Source organism: Macrobrachium rosenbergii, chromosome 24, assembly GCF_040412425.1.
Source record: "Macrobrachium rosenbergii isolate ZJJX-2024 chromosome 24, ASM4041242v1, whole genome shotgun sequence".
Classification (NCBI taxonomy): Eukaryota; Metazoa; Arthropoda; class Malacostraca; order Decapoda; family Palaemonidae; genus Macrobrachium; species Macrobrachium rosenbergii.
Genome location: NC_089764.1, coordinates 22,055,844 through 22,071,544, shown reverse-complemented (window position 1 = coordinate 22,071,544; position 15,701 = coordinate 22,055,844). Strand labels below are relative to the sequence as shown.

The following is a 15,701-nucleotide window of genomic DNA, read 5'->3' as shown; positions in this document are numbered from 1 at the left end:
TTAAGCCAGCTTCATGCAAGTTAAAAATGTGATTTCAGGAAAACAGACACCTTAACCAAATCTGTAAACACAGAACTCAAGAGGTAGGTTTCCTTTCATATCCAAACTTCTCATTAGTTATACTTCAGAAAAAAATGGGATCCGAAAGTATTACAAGACAAAATACTAAACAAACCAGTTTTATGCAGAAGGTATAGAAAAAAATCATTGCAGTACACAAATTTCCAACTTTATTTTATATAAAACATTGTTATGCCTCTTAAATGGCTATAATATATTTAGTACAATTGTTTTTAACAAATGTATATTCGAGAATACTGTACGTCCATAGTTTTATTGACGTAGCACTACTACACTGAAAAGTTACAAAGTGTAGAATTGTAGAGCTTTGAGAACCCTGCGTAAATTTCCATGTTAGGTAGACGGGGAGTATTGCAGGCTTTTGAAATCAACAAAAGTGTGAAAGTTTTTTCAAAGATTTTTCTGTTATGAGATTTTAGCAAATGTAAATTAGTTTTGTTTGCCTTTGAGAAACTATACTTAGCCATAAAAATTCTCCATGACAAAATTTTTGAAAAATATTAAAGCGTCAATTGGGAACCAGTTATGAAACTGAAGCAAAACTAAAAATAAAATCAAGACTACAAATTGTGTTAGACAAATAATGTTTCTTTTGGTTCCATAAAGTTTGCAATTTCCCTTAAAGTCATCTACAGTATACACACTTCTTCAAAACCAAAAATATCTTTATTTTGCAGTACAGTACAGAGAGTTAAGAAATATGATACCAAATTTCAACGAGTAGCTTCAAAAGATTTTTTGTAGAGTATAAATCACTGCCTTACTAAAGTACAGCCATTCTTTTGTACTCAAAAGTGCAGACTAACAAAAGCATATGTATAAAACAACAATTGCAATCACAAAGGATGCAAAGCCTAAAATGGGGTATTAATCTTTTCGTTTATTTCTAGCCAGTTCAAAAGGTGAGTAGAAACTCAGGTACCAAAATATGTCTCAACAAAAAAATGATGCAGTACATTAAGAGGTTTAATTTTCTCTCATTTTTCCAACTCCATCCTTTATCAAGGTACCCTCCTCTTAACTTTTTATTTAATATTTTCCATCATAAAATACTAACTCACATTGGCAATCAGTACACCCATATCATGATCCATACAAGAGTACCAGTTGCAGTCAGCCGTGAGTGGTATACTGAAAATGGTACTAAATGTTTTTTTGTGGTGTCCCTTCAGTCCTCTGCATTTCTTTCCTGCCTTTTACTTTTCATCCATGTGCTCTAGTCTTTTGCATTCTACCTGTTTATCTTCTGAAATACAACTTTACTCCATGTTTTACTGTTCATATAAGAACCAATCCACCATGAAAGGTGTAAAACAATCTAGAATGTGATTTACATCTCACACCACTTCATAATAATAATAATAATAATAATAATAATAATAATAATAATAATAATAATAATAATAATAATACAGTAATAATAAAGGACCACAAGGAAGTGATGCATAAAAGCCCGAGGAAGAAAGGAGAGGCAAACCATAAGTGGCCTATAGTACACTGTACCTATGTACAATATTATTAAGAAAAAATGATACTGTGAGCTGGTCGATACAAGATTAAAAAGGATTACAGCTTATTCAGACTGAAAACATTCCTAAAAGGCAAAATTGACAAATAACCCCTGTGCACAAATGATATACAAATTGTAAAGTGTTTTGAAGTTTTTTAAGTTCAGCATGCACAATAAGCACTATGCTGGATGGAGCCACCACATACAAAAATTATTACTATACAATATTATGATAAAGCTAGATAAGAGGTATTACCTCATACCAATGTTTCTAAAGAGCCTGAGTAATAAGAAGGGGAGCATAACCCACTTGATGGCTAATCCTTATTGTCCTGAAATTACAAGGTATTTCAGCTTGCATATTGCAAAAGCAATTGTCACTGTCTATTCAATATCAAATAACAGCTCTAATTTTCACACAAGACTCTACAACAAATGAGTTTTATGATGATTATCATACCAATATCATTAATTTACAAATAATAACACATTTTTGGTTAAAATTCAATTTACAAAAACTTGAAATTTATATTCTCATTGTTTAGAGGCAGCTGCAGAGTCTAGTATCTTTTTCTTCCACGCTTCAAAATCTGTATCTTGTTCATCCTCACTATTTTCTTTGTCATCATCATCACTCTTACCTTTCTTTGGGGCTGAACTGTCTTGCATATGATCTTCTACCAGCTCGACTAATGTCTTGGAACGCTTGCCGCCAGGTTTAACAGACTGTCAATCAGAATAAGAACAACACATAATGGAGACTAAAATCAACACAAGCACACTTCTAAAATACGTTTTCTACAGCCTAAGTAGAATTAACTGCTCTATCTAAGGTACTGATCATGTAATGAATAAATCAGTGTAAAACTTATAAGGTAACACTTAATTAACTGCTCTATCTAAAGTAATTATCATGTAATGAATAAATCACAGTACAACTTATAATGTATCACTTCCTATATAAACTGAAATCCTCCCCAGTGAAGCCACTGAAATTAACAAATTAGCAGTATCCACAAGCAAAAAAATTATTCATGCACAGGCCTTGTAAATTACCTTTGTCGACTGTAATCTCTCTGCTACTTTGGTCATAGCCTCCACCACTTTTGTATATAAAGCTCTTTTACTACAACTCGACTCATACAGTTTTCGTTTGTCTACCTTAATCTTCATCACCCTTTAGTAAAAGACAGCACAAGGTATATTATTAAATACTTGTCTCATGACTCTGTGGAATATAAAAATGTATAAACATTCTTTAAAATAACAATTATTGCCTACAATGATTCATAGGTTATGAATGTCATTTCCAACTCACCCACATGCTGCAACAACTGCAGCAGTCTGAAACACAGGCAATGTTATATCAACTTCAGCTTTATTCTGTAAATCTTTTTCATATCTGAAAAGAAAACAGAAATGTTCATTAAGCACAAGTATACCAATCTGATGACAAGAATTAATCATTCACCTTTGCATAATGAGGTATTTTTCCACACCTTATAAAAACATAAGAAATAAGGAAAAGATGGAAGAATAAGTACAAAATACTGAGATTTGCAATTAGCTCTTTGACAATTTTATTGGCTCCAAAACTTAAATATGGTAAAATAAACTCCTTTCTAGATTATCCCTTATGCACTTAAGCACTTTTATCACTTACTATAAATTTTCAGGATGGAATGCTGGTTTACATGTAATTTTGATGCCAAAAAATTTTATTTTAAGAATGTAAAGCAACAACAAAAGTCAGAATCATGCACTGAAATTGGTTGAGAACAGAAACGTCTTTACTTTTGTGAATAAATACTTCAAAAATATAGCATTTATGACTTCTGCATCATGAAAAAGTATGCCAGATTCTTGTCAATGATATACAGTATTGTATAGATTACTGTACTGCTATTTATGTTAGTAATTGCATAAAAAAACCTGGAAAAATAGGCAACATTTTTTAAAATTTTGTAGTTTGAACTGGCTTACACTACTGATAATTCTCCTTCAAAAGAGTTAAACCATCCCTCAGCAGTCTCCTGGTTAATCCCAGTGCTCTGCAATATCAAAATATTTTTTTTCTATGGATGACACCATACAATCCCAATCTGAAGGAATAAAATTTGCACAATATCAAAATCTCAAAAGTCAATCAGTATGCCACTATAATAAAACAGTTCCATATCTGAGGCATTGGGAGACAGATTCTACAGTTCCCCATCAGAGGCACTGAAGATATCTGCTGCCATTTTTATGAGATGATCCTGGAACAGAATCCTGGAATACTGTACATAGCTGCTTGTGATTTATGCATTATCTCATACATGTCTATCAGGTATATGTAATAATTCAAGAACACAGGTAGGCAATGAAACCTGCTCTCCCATGCTCCTCACCTGTCCTATGGGTAGTGCAGTTCCTCTCCAACACCAATGAGCTACGACAGAGGGGTGTGGGATATGTAAGGGCCCCAAGAGAGTAGGTTTGTCTTTATGTTGCACCTCTTCAGAAGTAATTCGGAGAGCTTACAAGAGTGGTGCATTTCTTTTTCATGGGAAATGAAAGCCACAGGCAGTGGCAGAGTTGGTTTGCTTGTGTCCTGTGGTCCTACTTCTGACCTTTAAATGGGGAAAAGATCTGAGCAAGAAGTGTTTACTAGTTTCTCACTTGGCAGGAATCACTAAAAGACGTGCTAAAGTCGGAGCACTGTGAGCAACGAGTGTGATCATAAGGCAAGTGGTGCTACCTACCCAACTCACTTTTCAAAGTATGAGCAATAATGAAGCATGAAGAACAACTAAAGCTAGAACTAGCCCAAACACTACTGTTCTTTGATAGACCATACAAAGTGCATGAAACTTTCTGCATAACTTCCAAAAAAGGTAGCAGGCAGCTGCAAAAAGGGGTGTACAGGTGGCAAGTAAAACTGGCCTCTCTGGAAAGTGCACATATGAGAAAGGCATGCAATGTGTTACTGGAATCACATGAAGTTTTTCACATTAGCAGATAACCTCCTTAGGGATCTCCCATTTTTCATAGGGTGAGGCTCTCTGTATCAAATACTAGTTAACCTGGTAAATTCTCCAGTGAGTCATGTAGATTCTATTCCATCTGTTTATGAAGAGCAAAGAACAGAGCGCTCTTAAGCTTATCAGAATTAGAAGTACTGTACTGGCTGAACCTTTCATCTTTGCAAAAGTGGCCAAAGAATGAGAGTCTGATGAAGCAAAAAAATCTTTCTATCTACAGCCTTTATAGCACTGATACTGTCTCCTTGAAACATCAAATGCTGATCTAGAAGCTGACCAATCTGTATAAACACTCCAAGTCAAATTCTGTGTACAAGTTACACAAGTCTTTTTCAATACTATTATCCATGAATCTCTAGCACTGACTAACTGGTCCACCTTTTAATACTATTATCCATGAACCTCTAGCACTGACTAACTGGTGCACCTTTAACTGTCCAACATACTAAAACAGAAAAATTTTAAAGGTACTTTGTATTTTTCTGAAGATACAAAACTGAAGCTCTTTACATTAGGGATAAGCTTGCAAATGTGAGCTGGAACGGTTCTTATAAACTTACCCACAAGGCAGTAAACTATCGACAGGAAGGGGGAAGTCAAGCCCACCTGTTGCTTTGCACTCCATTTTGCCTTTGGGTCCAGGTGCTAGATGAGAGGGGTGGCTGAGGTGGGCCATGTGAAGAACTTCAGGTTTATATATTAGAATAATACAAATTAATTTTAAAATTTTCCATTTGTTCCTACAAAAATACAAACCTTCATTGTTTACATTTGTACCTCGTAGGTTGGATAGCTCCGTCAGTGCATCTCATGTGGTGCACTGTAGGCATTACTTAAGAAGGTTCTTTGCAGCATGCCTTCAGCCCTAGCTGCAACCCCTTTTGTTCCTTTTACTGTACCTCCTTTCATATTCTCTTTCTTCTATCTTACTTTCCACCCTCTCCTAACAATTGAGTCATAGTTCAACTGCAAGGTTTTCCTCCTGTCACACCTATCAAAGCTTTTACTGTCAATTTCCGTTTCAGCCACTGAATGACCTTAGAGGTCCCAGTGCTTGGCCTTTGGCCTAAATTCTATATTCAATTCAATTCATTTACATTAGGTGACTTATCCATCGGTGGGAGGAAACCTGCGTGCTCTCTGAACCGACAGGTAAGTTCACCCAACCTGGGATGTCCCTTCCTGGTCTGAGAGAGGAGCAGAGAAAGGGAAACCACACCTCTGGCATGCTGTACATTTGGAATTGGAATTGGAACTGAAATATAAAACTTAGGCCAAAGGCTGAGCCCTGGGATCTATGAGGTCATTTAGCGCTGAAACAGAAACTTTGAGGTCATTTAGTGCTGAAAAGGAAACTGAGTGATTTTAAAGGTGAAACAACTGTAAGGAGAGGGTAGAAGAAAGATGGAAGAAAGAGAATATGAATGGAGAGACAGTAAAAGGAATGAAAGGGGTTGCAACTAAGGGCTGAAGGGGTATTGCAAAGAACCCTAAGCAATGCCTACAGTGCACCATGTGAGGTGCAATGATGGCAATACCCCCTACAGGGTACTGTACATATGAGATGTACAGTTGCCAGACTTCTGGACCATGTTTATATGCAATTAGTTGACGATGCTGGAAAAACTATGTAAAATGTCATAGACAACAAGGACCTGGGTATTGTAATCAACAGGTTTGCTTACTGTCTGCCCCTTTCTACCCTTGTCAAGAGGAAGGGGGTACATGCATCTTTAAACTAAAACAAAACTAAAGACTGGTGCCTCGTTGCCTAGCTCACAAGCACAGTTCGTCAGTGCAGCATGTACTAGACCAGCACTAACCCTCTCTGCCCTAACCAAGAGAAAGGAAAGAGAAAGAGGGGGACCAGTCACTCGCACAATCTGTCTCTCACCAAATACCTTGTATGAGGCGCTACCTGTCCCACCAGGGAAGCTGGGCTTGCTAAACAACTTGTTGAGTAGTTACCACAGGACCCAAGAAAAACACATGCAAGGACTTATGGGCAATGTTCCGCAAGTAAAAAGAGATGAAAGTGGTCTGCCATGACCTATCACCCGCTACACTGACTAGTTTTTCCTGAATGCCATAGTTGGGGCATTCCCGACTTCATGAGCTTTCGCCCGCTTGATTGTCTCATCAGGTCAGAAAGAGATTGGGTTCTTGGACACCTCTTCTTAGCCCTGCCAATAACGAAGAGTTGTCAACACTCAGGCCGCCTGAGGTACTGAGTCCCCTTTAGGTAATACAGGCAGTCCATGGTTATCGGTGGGGGTTCCGTTCTAACAGTGTGATGATAAGCAAAAATAGCTGATAACTGAAAATCAGCGATTATTGGCGCCGATCATCGCCAGTTTTCGGTTACTGGTGCCTCTGTTAGGTATGTACTGGTGCCAATATGTGATTATCGGCTCCGATCAGCGGAAATTGGTGCAGAAAATTGCCAATTTTCGTTGTTACACAAATAGCGAAAAACTGGATCGCCAATAACCGGGGACTGCCTGTATTACAAAACCCTAACAGGACGCAGTAGTATCTTGTTCAGATTATTACCTAAAAAATTCTCTATGAAGAGGATTGAGAAGGACTTGAACCTGGTGTCAGGGACCAATGGGTTCTGAGTCTTTGCTATGAAGTCTGGGCCAAATTCGAGCAAAATCAATCATCATCCCCTCAAGTGTTTTACAGCAACGAAGGAAAAGCCATGAAGCATGCCTATTCTCTTTGCCAATGCCAAGAAAAGGAGAAAAACAGTCTTAAAGGTCAGATACCTGTCTGATGCTCTGAGAGATTCATACTGGTGACAAGTGAGTCCTCAGAGCAAGGGTCACATCCCATTCAGGGGATCTGAGTTCCCTGGGAGGACAAGACTGTTTGAAGCTCTTCAGGAGCATGGTGATCTCCTACGAGATGGAGAGAGCTACTCCTTTTGGTCTCAATACTTGGCCTAAGACAGACCTCTAGCCTTTAATGGCTGACATGAAAAGGAGCTTCTCTAAGTAAAGAAATAAGTCTGCTGCCTGCTGAAGAGTAGTTCTGATGGGAGACAGGCCCCATTTACAATATAAGCCACAGAAAATGGCCCACTTCCCCTGGCAAACAACTGAGGAGGATTTACACATGCTGACATCTCTTTCATAGTTCTGTATGAAAACCTCTCCCTCAAAGGAGACACTGGATAGTTTCCAGGCATGAGGGCTAGTGATTGGTGTGAGACAATGATAAGGAGACGGCTCCCTTAGGAGTTGAAACAATGGGTGGAAATCTGGCTGGTGGAAGGTGCAGATGTCTTTCAGTGTTACTGGTGGAGTATTCCCCTCCCAAGCACTGGTGAGGTCTTCCTAGCCTTCTTCTTAGCGACAAACTTTATCCATTATTCTGACGCCCACTCCCAGCACTCAGAACATGGATCCTCTCAATTGTAGAAATGTTATGGCAATAGCTGCACAGCCTATGCAGGTATATTCCAAGCTAGAAAGAAAATGCTTACTGGGTCTGTCTTTCTCAAGACAGCACCTGATAACAAGTGGTTTCCTCAGTATAGGGAAAGTAGCTGGCTATAATGATTTATGGGTTTGATGCATCTCATATCAAACACAATTAATCTTACAAAAATGAAAATTAAAATACTCAAAAACACAGAGCACATGATTAATAACGTCAAAAGTAAGTGCAGAGTGCCAAAGAAAAGTCGTCTGTAACTGATGGCAGCCAAAAGCAAAGTGGAGTGCACACTGAAAGATGGGCGGGGGTTTCCATTGCCTGTCAATAGTTAACTCGGTTGTCAGTAGGTTTATAAAGCCGTTCCAGCTTGCATTCACAAGCTTATCCCTAATGTAAAGAACGAAGGTTTTGATTTGTTTACGAACATATTGCAATTAGTGCCAATACACCATGAAATACAATGTAAGTGCATGATGTGTAGGTGGATGTGTGGAATAAAGATCATATTGTCTGGATGGTAGCTAAATCTGGTAGAAAATGCAAATAACAAAGTAGTATGGTTGTTATTTTACTTTCATATTGCTTGTATATACACACATAAGAAGAAATACTTCAGGTAGGCCAGGCTCTTGTGACAAAGTTCTTGAGCAAGACAGTGTGCTCACTAGTGTTGTACTTTGTTGTTTTAGTTTACTATACCATTATTATAAAGAGACAACATGGGTTATTCTTATTTCTTTGGATTCTTCTCTACAATTTTGACAATTGATCAAGGATGAAGAGACTATCAGTAATAAAAAGATTAAAAAGGTGAAAAGTAAGGGAAAATTCCCACACTAGGTTGGGGATAAGGAATTAACCATGAACATGAAGTGATGCATTAATGCAACTAGCAGAATTAGAACCATATGAAGAGAGATGGGAACATAATTCTGGGAGCAAGATGGCATGGTCAGTCACAATGCTAGAACTACTGAGGGACACATATACACATACAGACATGTGGAGACCAGAATTCTTCTGCTTTAGGGACAAGTCTTGTGATTTACCATGGATTTAGGATAACTGAGTCAAGGAAGTTACCATTCACTTTCAAGAAGATGAATTACACTAGATCTGTAATTCATAAATGGCAAGCTTTTATGGGTGATTCAGGTACTTCAACCAATACTATATGTCCCCCACCAGGCCTATTTCAAAATACTGATTCAACATTAACCACACTGCTCAACACTACAATCTTGTCCCTCAATCTCTTTATTTCAGTATTACAATTATAATTGTAAGCTCATTCAACAATGAATCAAAGTTATTCTCTCGGACAGGTAGACCACACAATTAGGTCTTAAGTAAATGGTGTGCATTGGTGTAAAAGTTAAAGAAGTTAGACAGCTAGGTGGGACAAGATCAGAGGAAATGAATACGGCATAAATTGTGTAGCTGGGGATGAAAAGAAGAACCGAGAACTGCCTACGAGACACTGTACTGTTGGTAATACCCTGGAAGCTACAATGCAAGGAAGTTACACTTTTTTTACACAAACCAACAAACAGCCAAAAGCAGAAACGGAAGGTTTATACTATGTAATATAAAATAACTAAAGGTCCTTAAAAAATAATTACGATTGAATTTTAAGAAGTCTACTTACTCTTTAATTATCTGACACGCAAAGTCCCTAGCATTTGTGGCAGAATGCGTAATGCAAAGGTCAGATATGCACACACCAGGGGATATCTTCAATAAGTGGCTCACAGTCTGACTAGTTGAAACATATTGAGATCTATTCATGCCTGAAAGTTTTATACCCATATTCTGAAAAGATATACAAAATTTAATGAAAAATGCATAATTAGAAGATACAATTTTAAATTAAATCTAATCTTGATATTAGTCAGGAACATATGATTAACTAATGTACACCTGATCTATACATACTTGTAGTTACATCAATTTGTTGCATCAATGACCACAAAATGTAAAGTTGCAACAAAAATACCGGACTGAGTGATGACGAACTATAAAGGAGTTGATGACGTGGATTACTGAATTAGGTTTAACTGAAGCAAGCTAAATTTTCTCAACCTACTTTATAATAACCTCTAAAAGTATATGTGAACCTCTGAACTACTGCACTTAAAATGACGTGACGAAACCTATCTCTATAAAATGCATCGTCCCACCCATCTATCTTTCACCATATCCTGCTTAACCTGGATTTATCACCTCATCATTCTGACATAAAACTATAAATATATAAGGGAGCCACAACAAAATATATTCAAGAATTTAGAAAAAACTTGGTAGGATACAGTGAAATCAATATTGTCCTTATAGAGAAAGGGACAACTGCGAAGACAAACCATCTTCAACACACAACACACACATATATATATATATATATATATATATATATATATATATATATATATATATATATATATATATATATATATATATATATATATATATATATATATATATATATATATATATATACATATACAGGTAGTGCTCATATATACATATTATATATGATATATATATTATATATATATATATATATATATATATATATATATATATATATATATATATATATACATACATATACAGGTAGTGCTCGAGTTACAATGATTCTGACTTACGATAATTCGGTTATGGGGTTAGCAATTAATATCGATACGACAATATTTTGAAAATATGTATTTTTAAATTTCGTGGGCGACTGGTGCAGGCAACAGCGTACGGTGTACGATACGTTGGCCTGAGAGGCTGGAATAGGTACATTAATTCAATGAGCTGACCTCACTTGCTCTTGTTGTGTCAAAAGTTAAAATAGGTCAGTGTTTGTTTGCAATTTTTGTGCGTTTGTAAATACAGTGCGTTTGTAAATGAGTGACGATAATTCGTCTTACGATAATTCGAGTTTACGATGGAGTTAGCAATTAATACCGGTATGACAATATTTAGAAAATATTTTTAAATTTCGAGCGGGCACAGGCAACAGCGTACACTACAGTTGCCGTAGAATCAGGCAGCAAGAGAGACCAACTTACAATGGACCAACTTCTTTTGCCTCCATCTCTTTATTCCATCTTCTAGTTAAAAAAGTAAGAGAATGATAAAAGTATTGTTAGTAACCTTATACTCTTGTGAAAATGCGTACAACCATAAACAACCGAACGAGACTCTGTTGTTTTGCTAATAACCGAATCGGATAACAACTGTTTTGCTTGTTCAACCATCGTACGGTTAAACAATTATCGTAGTTATGTTAAAAATGACGTTAAGTACTGATATGTTTTTACACTACCCTTATCCGCTTTGTAGAAAAGATCGGCAAGGAAATATACTGCTAAAGTAAATTTAAGCTGAAAGTTGTAGTTGAAGCTGAGAAAAGAATGTTCAAGCTGCTAATGACCATAAATTATCGTGCACTGGCAACATGGATGAAACTCGACAGCAAATAAAATTGGAAAGTATTTTAATCAAAACTACTGGGCATGAAAGAACACATATTACTGCTGTTTTCACGCCGATAAAAGATAAATAGGAAAAGCTCGTAGTATGATGATGAAATCAAGAGAAAATAGCGAACGGAATCTTAATTTTTTTTTACACAAAACAAATGGCCAGCCGCCAACGTCATCTATTAACGAAAAAAATGGCTAAATTAATTTCACGAGACATGTTATATTTCGACTTAAAAACACTTCGTATAACGAAAAATATATATGTCCCTTATAAATAAAGTATCTAGAGATTCATTTACGTTAACTAGAAGCAAGAAATACCCTCTGAACCAAGTTAAATGTGGCGAAATAAAGACCGCGTGATAGATTCCCAAACCAAAACATTTGATCGCTATGATCGGAATTTGTAATGCAAAAGCAATATAAGAATATTTACGATTGGATACAGTGTAGTAAAGCATAACTTTTTAAAAGATCCATGGAAAAGATGCACATTCGTTATTTTGATGTTTGTATAATACGGTGTTATGTGAAAATAGAATACAGTATAATGTAGGCTAGGCTACCGTATATGATATACGAAAGTGCAGGCTGGGCCTTGTTTGTTATACAATTTCTCTTTGTACTGACTTATCATGTCATTCTGCATTGAACCTGCAGAATTAGCTGACACTAATAATTACTATACCATTTGTGTATAAAGTATACTGTGTAGTGTAGGCTAGCCTACCATATATATATATATATATATATAGATAGATGGTACTAATTCCCTAGTGTAGGCTAGGCCATATTCGAATTATGATTTTTTTCAACAAACGATGGGTTTTTTGGAACCTAACCCCATCGTAAGTAGGGGAATACCTGATATATATATATATATATATATATATATATATATATATATATACACACACACACACACACACACACACATATATATATATATATATATATATATATATATATATATATATATATATATATATATATATAAATATAAATTTTACATATATATTTATAAATATAGTATATATATTATATACTGTATATACACATAAGAATCTTGAATTATAACTAAATAATCATACATAAATATAGACTACATATAACAAACACACACACATATTTATATATATTGTATATAGTCTTTGTGTATGATTATACATTTATAATTAAAGATTATGTACCATGGATATATGCTTTCCTTTCAAAATTTAACGTTGTCTCTAACCTATTTCCTGTATAATCTTATTGCAAAAAAATTTAATAAATAATTCAAACACTTTCAAAAGAAAATAGCTATTTTATGAAAAATTCAGCTATTTTATATAAAATAGATGCTGGTTAATAATTCAACTAGTAATGTGAATGCATATAAAATAGATGCTGGTTATTCTCACCTCCAAATGAGAGAATATGATTCAACTATCCGAAAGAAATTTTATCTAATAATCATAATCATTTTTTTAAAAACTCAATTTCACTTTTCAATGCACATTAAGTTCAGATTTTTTGCCACAATAAATATACTCAGAAACATGGAGTGCAAATGCCTCCCATAAGGACTACTGTAAACTTCCTGTTCCTAAGAAATAAAATACTTCAGTGAATAACAAGAGCACATCAATTCTACACTTAAATAAATGCTTAAAAAGATAAACATTCCATAGCCCCATTAACTATAGTACCACAGGTTAAAAAGTCTCACCTTGTCAATTAAAGCACCTGCTGTTGCAGCTGCAATATCCAAGCAAATAACTGTTTTAGCAGACATACTGAATTTTGATCCTGTACCACCTTGAACAGCTAATAATCGCAGTAATTCCTCTGCTTTCCTAAGATAAATAAAAAACATTTTAAAATAAAAAATGAAAAATCAAGACAAATGTCATGCTTGTTCTCTAACTAGAAAAACGCTTCCTTTTGAAGCCAGCTTTGAAAATAGAAATAAAATTTTTTCAAGTAATTTGTATCTCTCCTGAACATACAAAACTGAGCTTTAAATGCAGGAATATTCCTCAGCACAAGCTTGGTGACACGGGGATTAACTAGTGATAGGCAGGTGAATGGGATCCCCATACTAGCTTTTTTGGCAACAAGGACTGTGGGGTGCTTGAGGTGGAATTATGGTCAAAGGCCCTAATTTGTATGTCTATGAAAAATACAAATTACTTTACAAATTTGGCTTATGTTCCTTCAGAATACAAACCATCACCCTTATTGTAGGAGACACCCCTTACATAAGTTGAGTCTCCACCAAAAAATGTCTGTTCCCAGTAATAATGATGAGCAAAGGACCAATGACTCCTGTAACAATCCCATAGACTTTAATAAGATTGGCTAAAACTCAATTATTAGGGACTACATACAATGCTACATACAAATAGCCTGTAGGGTACTGCTTTTCCCTAAGGTTAACCCTAGGAAAAGAAAAACTGTCAGAAGAAAAGCAGCAGTAGGATTTCGACATATATTACAAAGTTCATATGTCGCTCAATTCTCCTTCAATCTAGGCTATACTCAACTCTCTTCACTCTGCAGGAGCGTCGAGCCAAATTAGAACCTTTTTCATTGACAAAATACATACAGATGCAGTGGCCTTTGATTAAATGTTTCATGCAACATAACACGAAGGATGCTTGAGCTTAAATATGCAGTAAAACATTTGCATATACTGTATACTGGAAAGGTAGAACTATAGTATAACTCTGCACAACGTATTATCTTGGTAGTTGAGTTTTTCTATACTATTTTGGTTGCTTAACAAGAATTTACTGTTATTTTTTGGCAGTTGACTGTAATTAACCTCAGAACTGATATGTTATCGTATGCTGGCCATCCTGGAATGCTATCATGCCTGTGCAGAGTTAGAGGGGAACTTTTGGTAAAAAGTGAAGTTTCCTTCACCAGGGGGTTTCCTTAGCCAATCCCTTCTTGAACATATGGCTCCCATATGCCTTGTGTTCTGTTTTCTCTCCCTGTGTTTTACCCCAGCCAAAACCCTCCGTTCACAAAGGGTTCCCGATATAGATGTGAGGTTAACAATAATGACCGCCAATAAACACCACCTCCTTCATCAATAACACTAAAAGTATAGGAAAACTTAATTTTCAAGCTAGTAAACCATGTGGAGTTGTTCTACAGTTTTACCACTGAAAATGTGGGTAGTATGCAGAGCAGGGAGATGGGTAGGCATCGGTAATTTTGCCTGCTACTAAATTTAGTACAGTCATTCTGTTTCAATATTCAGTGTTACTTGGGGGGGTTTGTCCCCCCTGCTCGGTCAGGGCACAGTGTCCTAAGTCAGTTTAGGAAGGTAAGTTCTGCTTAGGTCAGGGAACAAGGCTCTAGGTAAGGTTAGGTGGGATATTTGTATATCCACAGGATGCGTCCATAGCTCATTTACAATAACTCCAAATGAAAAACTTGATAGAACAAAATATGTTCAGCGTGCCGAAATCTACCCGAAAAGTAACTTACCTATCCAGTTTGCATGAATTTACCGATCGACCATTTTTTCAACGGAACGTAACTTTTTCCAAGTACCATTTGACGTGAACGGTGCAACGTCCTGACCTGTAGGGCTACAGCGTCCAAGGTTAAATTAGGCAAAGGTATGTCTGCTATGGTTATGTTCCCTCTGAAATGCCTACTACAGAAATGTCTAAGCTACTACCCTGCATACCCGATACGTGACCTGGTCTACTCACCTGACAACTCTTTGATCAGTAATGCCAAGTTTGGCTGACAAGGTCCGAAGCACTTGTATATCCATCTTGGATTATGTTTTGTAAAGGCTGCTTTTCCCTTTATATCAGGACCAACTTTAGCTGGATAGAGAAAGTATTATTAAGTTTAAAATGGTTACTGTCACCTTTGTTTACATTCTACTTCAACCAGCGCTCAAATCTCTTCACAAGGGCGCGCGCTGAAGAGCAACCAATAAAAATACGATCTGAAGTAATCTTGGTTCATAGTCAATTATTGATAGCACCTGTTTTAAAAAATAATGGTATTTCTAAAATAAATGAAAAAGAAAATATTGAATAAACAGAGTTCTAATAACTTACACAACGTGTGTTATGTATGCATGTAATACCTTTGAAGTATGATGGATAATCCATTAGGAAGTCAATCTTACCCCCAAAACATAGTGAACCGACGAAC

General features: G+C 36.0%; 1 protein-coding gene across 1 annotated transcript; it reads right to left on the bottom strand.

The window, feature by feature from the left end:
* Nucleotides 1-213: 213 nt before the first annotated feature.
* Nucleotides 214-15,456, bottom strand: Orc6 (Origin recognition complex subunit 6). The gene is made up of 6 exons (XM_067126275.1): nt 15,245-15,456; nt 13,243-13,369; nt 9,707-9,870; nt 2,910-2,993; nt 2,648-2,768; nt 214-2,317 (listed from the first exon to the last, which is right to left on the bottom strand). Exons 1-6 carry the CDS (start codon nt 15,307-15,309, stop codon nt 2,126-2,128), a joined length of 753 nt encoding a protein of 250 aa, XP_066982376.1. The 5' UTR covers nt 15,310-15,456; the 3' UTR covers nt 214-2,125.
* Nucleotides 15,457-15,701: the final 245 nt, after the last annotated feature.